The sequence below is a fragment of the Geospiza fortis genome, unplaced genomic scaffold (genome assembly GCF_000277835.1).
Source record: "Geospiza fortis unplaced genomic scaffold, GeoFor_1.0 scaffold992, whole genome shotgun sequence".
Taxonomy (NCBI): Eukaryota; Metazoa; Chordata; class Aves; order Passeriformes; family Thraupidae; genus Geospiza; species Geospiza fortis.
In genome coordinates, this window is record NW_005054625.1 from 270,994 (window position 1) to 276,450 (window position 5,457).

Consider the following 5,457-nt stretch of genomic DNA (forward strand, 5'->3'; position numbering starts at 1 on the left):
TGTGAGGCTGGTCCGCTCAGAGGGGGGTAGAGGGGGTCGGAGGGTATCAGCTGTGCTGGGGGGGTGGGGGTCCCCATAGAATATTCCCTCAGAGGGGCAGATTGAAGCCCCTCAAGAGGGGATAGAGTGAGCAGTTCCATCGACATCCCATTGGTGGGTGCCTCTCCACTGTGAGGGACAAATGTCCCCAAAAAGCCTTCCCTCAGTGTGGGAGATGAAGCCCCTCAAGACAGGACAGGTGGCCTCAGTTGATACGCCATTGGTGGGACATCTCCACTGTGAGGGGACAAATGTCCCCAATAAACCTTTCCTCTGAGGGACAAATGTCCCTCAAAAACCTTCCCTCAGAGCGGGAGATGAAGCCCCTCAAGAGCAGACAGGTGGGCTCCATTCATACCCCATTGGTGGGACATCTCCAATGTGGGGGACAAATGTCCTCAAAAAATCTTCCCTCTGAGGGAAAAATGTCCCCAAAAACCTTCCCTCTGAGAGACAAATGTCCCCAAAAAACCTTCCCTCAGAGTAGATGATGAAGCCCCTCGAGAAGGAACAGGTGGGCTCCATTGATATCCCATTGGTGGGACATCTCCACTGTGGGGGACAAATGTCCTCAAAAAACCTTCCCTCAGAGTGGGAGATGAAGCCCCTTAAGAGGGGTTGTCATAGGTTCCAGTGGCACCCCACTGTCCCCCAGGCTCAACCCTGGGACACAACAGGCAAGCAGGACCACCCCAGTGTGCCCATGGCCTGAAACAAAAACCCTATTTCCAATAATTTCTGCCTCTTCTGGGGATTCTTGTCACAAAAACCTTCATAACAAAATGTGACAAAAGCCAGGGTGAAATAAAGGATTAACAATCAGCCATTTAGATTGATCCCTAATATTCCAATTACTTTTCCCTGCAGTGAGAGCAGAACTGAAGGAAGAGCAATCTATTGATTTAATTGGAAAGAATGAAGTTTATGGTGACATCAGGCATGAAGGTAAACTTGTTATTTTTTCCTATCTAGATTCAATATTTACTGGAATTTGTAGTTTTAAGCCCAGGATCATTATGTAGCACCAGTACACATGGAACCTTGTATGTGTAGGAACAAGAGAAAGGGGGATGAGGATGGAAATATATTTTGTCCCATAGTGCTGCTGGAAGAACTGATGAAAATTTAATATCAAAGTGAGGGTTTCACTGAAAAATCTGGTGCTTTTTTTATCCCTGTACCACAGTTTGTGTGTGGGACACAAGTGTCTCCCTCTAACAGTCAGCACCAGCCACACTGTGGACAGTTCCAGGATATTAATTAAGAACAAATGGAGATTAATCTTTAATATTACGCTTTGCAAGTCCAAAACTGAAAAACACACTTTAAACACAATTTTCAATTAGGGTTTTTTTGTGTGTGATTTCATTCTTTGTCAGCATTTTACATAATTTACCTGATTCTGTGTTGCAGTGAATGTGTATGTTAAGGTGTTCACAAACAGCCCATTCCTGGTCTGTATGGATTTGGCTCTTTCTCAAGAAAGAATAATAGATCCCATCTATTTGTGGACGGGTCCAGATGGAAGAGTTTTACAAGGTTAGTTCAAACTAAAAATATCATATATTTTTCTTCTTTCTATTCACACCCCCCAGTGGTTTCTTAGCCCTTTGCCAGATATTTCCACAAGTTCTGACATTAAACTCCATTTCCCTTCTCCCTCTAAAAGTTACAAATACTTTTGCTAAAAAGGAAATTTGTAGTAAATCCTAAAAGTCATAAATTTTAGATCGTTCTAGGCTAACACAAACCAGCATCATTATGTACAGGAGCAAGATTTCTTCTTCAAATATTCTAAATACATCAAAAAGTGGACATTTCTGATAATGCAATATTTCTATTTTAGGGCAAAGCTATGTGAATCTGACAGAGACAGGGAAGCTGATGGTGATGGGCTTCATGGTGCCAATGTCTGGTGCCTACACTTGTACTCTCTCCCACAAAGTCATCGAAACCACAACACAGGAAGAAACAGAAATGGTTGAGGCCTATAAATTCATGGTTTATGGTAAGATTGCCAAGTTAGGAGTAAGCACATTGCTGGGTTTGTGAGCTCTGTGTTTATTGCAGGGCTTGATTAAAAAACATCAAAATAATTAAAATTTTATCCCAGAATAGAATTTTTTTTTTTTGCTTATAGACATACATGCACCTTTTCATGATTTTGGAAAAAGTTTAATATTCATGTTCCCAAGGATATATGGCAATAAAATAATCTCTACCCTTAGGTATAGAATTAACTGCAAGAATTCCAGAGTTATCTGAGATCTGCACTCCAGCTCCTTCCACCTCTTGTAACCACTCTTCACCAACATCACTTCCCACCCACAACGTAACAAGCCAAAAAATGCTTGAGAAACACTAACTTTTAAAATAATAATAAAATTACTCCTACACCATAATTGCATAGAATTGGCACCAATCTGTTTCAGACACACAGCTTTGCAGACATGCTGGTTCTGAGCCATTTTACCTCCTTTTTTTTGTTTTTATTATTGGGTACAGAGTCTCCATGAAGTACATAAATTCTTGCATACTTCAAACTAAAATATCTCTTACTCTTGAGTCAGCTCTGTCAAAGACAAACATGTTATGACACAATTATTGACAGTGCTTTATTTATTTATTTACTTTTGAATAAAAGCCCATATTTCAGATACAAAAAACTGATAATCTAAGATTCAATCAATGATTAGACCCCAGACTCACACCCAAGCCATTTCCTCCCAGCCTACAGGGAAGCTGACCATGCCTATCAGGTGTCTGTTCGCTTCAGCACAACGGGTTGCAGGCTGAGAAACAACGACTTGTTCATCAAGATATTAAAAAAAATCCTCAACAGCAGCATCTCCCACCTGACCTGCCACATCACAGGGTCATCCTACAAGTGCCACTCTATCAGGACACCAAAGGACGGCCTCCAGTATGAGCTGTTTGTTAATTTTCTAGGTAACCCATTTCAGTGCTTGTTTGGGAGGGATCGTTTATTGTTATGAGCAACATGTGAGTGCTACAAACAATGTCTGAAAAACAGCAGAGACAAGAGCACCTCCGAAAGTTGTTCCGGGTTTGATTTGGGTTTTTTTGGTTTGGTTGGTTTTTTTTGGTTTTTTGTTTTTTTTTTTTTTTTGGAGTCCCTGTGATTTTTGTTGTTGCCCACAGATGGAGCTAAAACGCAGTTTTTATGTTAAATTTAACGTTCAACTTTTTACAATCCTAGAGAGAGCTGTGGTTACCAAGGTTAGAGAGGATTGTTGGAAGGAGACAGCCCATAATATGCCCTAATGTCACTGTCATATTTAGGTTTTCAGGATTTGATTTTTAGTAAGTCTGGGACCACTCTGGTTTTAGAATCACAGAATTATTTGGGTAGGAAGGGACCTTAAAGCTCATTCAGTTCCCTCCTCTGGCTCAGGCAAGGACACCTTCCACTGGACCAACTGGAAAGTCCCATCCAGCCCAGCCTTGAATTTTTTGCTTGATTCTAGGAAACTGCACAGAGCTAAAGCAAGAGCCTCACTGCTCCCTCATGGCAATACTGAGGTGGTTTCACTTCACAAACAACTTAAATCAGCTGATGCTGCCTTGAGTTAGAGATGGCTTGTCACTGAGAGAAGGAAATTATTCTTTAATTCTCTGACCACATTCACTTCTGCATCTGTTCTCACCACGCACTAAGAGAGACCATCCAACAGGTTATGGAACAGTTTTGTGGATATTTTTCCCTAAACAAAGTAAAGAAACTTTCATGACCCAAAGATTTTTAATTTTACATAAAACTTCAGTCCTTTTAGGACACTGAGGTTGCTATGTGAGACTTTCATTCATTCCATTCTCTCAGCTTAGTGTATTTCCCCTCAATTTTATATTGATTGACATCTGACTCCTACTAAACAGAGGAAGGAACTGGATAAAAACCACAAGGACCTAATCTATCATTTTCCCCCTTTTTCATGGATCTTTTTTCCTCCATCCACAGTCAATCCATTTGCACCAGGATGGGAAGAAGTTTGCCAGGAGTTTCCTTATGACTGTCAAGATGTGACAAACAGGAGAGTCCGACAGGTTCTGTGTCAGTCACCTCATGTCTTCTCTGCCTCTTTAACACCCACCTCTGCCTTAGCTCCTGTAGATATGACTGCTAGTAATCCATCTTTACCCAGGTTTTGTGGGATTAATATTGTAATTGATGATTCATGGATTTAAAATAATTCCATCCAGGAAGAAAAATGGGTTTAGAAGTGGAATTTATACAAATAGCTTAAAAAAAAACCAGTTAAAACATCAGGCTCATTACTTGCTTTGTATTTGCTTCTAATAATAAAGAAGGATAAACATTATTATTTATATTGAGCTTCCAGTCCTCTAAATGAAATTTTTGATTTATGATTTGGTCAATGGAATGCAATTTATAGTAAGTCTACTGTAGCAAATTTCTAAAATCTATTCTCTCTGCCTTCTAAATATTAAATCCTGGGATCAGCTCACATCTTAGGTCTGAATCCAGGCCCCTTGAAGCCAAGGAACATTCCCACCTAAGGTGACAACTCAGTGTGTGAAAATCCAGACTAGAAAATATTTCCTGATATTTTTAAATCAACAAAAATTAACTGACTATGCTTTTATTCTCCCAATATTTTTAAATTTTAGGCAGCAGAGCGAATTGGGAAGTTTTTCCATCAGCTAAAGCACGTTTTGAAGACTGAGTTTCAGGCAGTTCCTACAATACAGTACATGGACAACAGCTTCTCCATGACTCCCATCGACAGCTGTCGACCAGGTTTTGGGAGAAACCACCACACCCACCAGAACTGTGCCAGCTGCTGTGGTAAATATAAAATACATCCTTTTAAATATAGCTCATTGATTTAAATATAGCTGATTAGAGCTGGGCACAGAGCTCTGGGGAGGATGAGGGAAATATTGGGGTCAAAAGCAGGGATATTTTTGTTCATCCTTTGGGAGGATATTCACATTATAGTTATAAAGTAATGATAGGAAATGAGCCAGTGGAGCGTGTCAGTGCATTCACAGGGGTAGTTGGATTTCCAAGCAAAGTAGAAGTAGTGCAGTGGGTTTCTTTCCTTCCAGGTGTCACTGGTGAGTGACAATCCTCAGGATCCAAAGCCCATAAGAAACCATTCCTCTCATGGAAATCCTGCTAGAAAATTCTCTGCTGATTTTTCAAGTTCTTTTGCAGCACCTGCTGCAGGATGTAGAGTTGGGGGGGATTTAGCCAGAGATTCAGGGAGCTCTGGAAAGGTTGGAGCTCCCACAGGGCACTGGGAAGGCTCACAGGGATGTCTGGTGGTCCCCCTAAAATGGGGGGAAAGCGGCTGGAACCCCAACTCTGTTCTCTTCACAGTGGTTTGTGATCCTGGAACTTACAGTCCCAACAATGAGGTGACGTGTCAGACC

At 41.0% G+C, this 5,457-nt stretch overlaps 1 protein-coding gene across 1 annotated transcript; it reads left to right on the plus strand.

Moving 5' to 3' along the window:
- Positions 1-911: 911 nt before the first annotated feature.
- ZPBP2 (zona pellucida binding protein 2) lies at positions 912-5,201 on the plus strand. Its single transcript, XM_031064749.1, has 7 exons — positions 912-984; positions 1,453-1,578; positions 1,886-2,047; positions 2,770-2,988; positions 4,019-4,104; positions 4,690-4,867; positions 5,131-5,201. Exons 2-7 carry the CDS (start codon positions 1,500-1,502, stop codon positions 5,145-5,147), a joined length of 741 nt encoding a protein of 246 aa, XP_030920609.1. The 5' UTR covers positions 912-984; positions 1,453-1,499; the 3' UTR covers positions 5,148-5,201.
- The last annotated feature ends 256 nt before the right edge of the window (positions 5,202-5,457 follow it).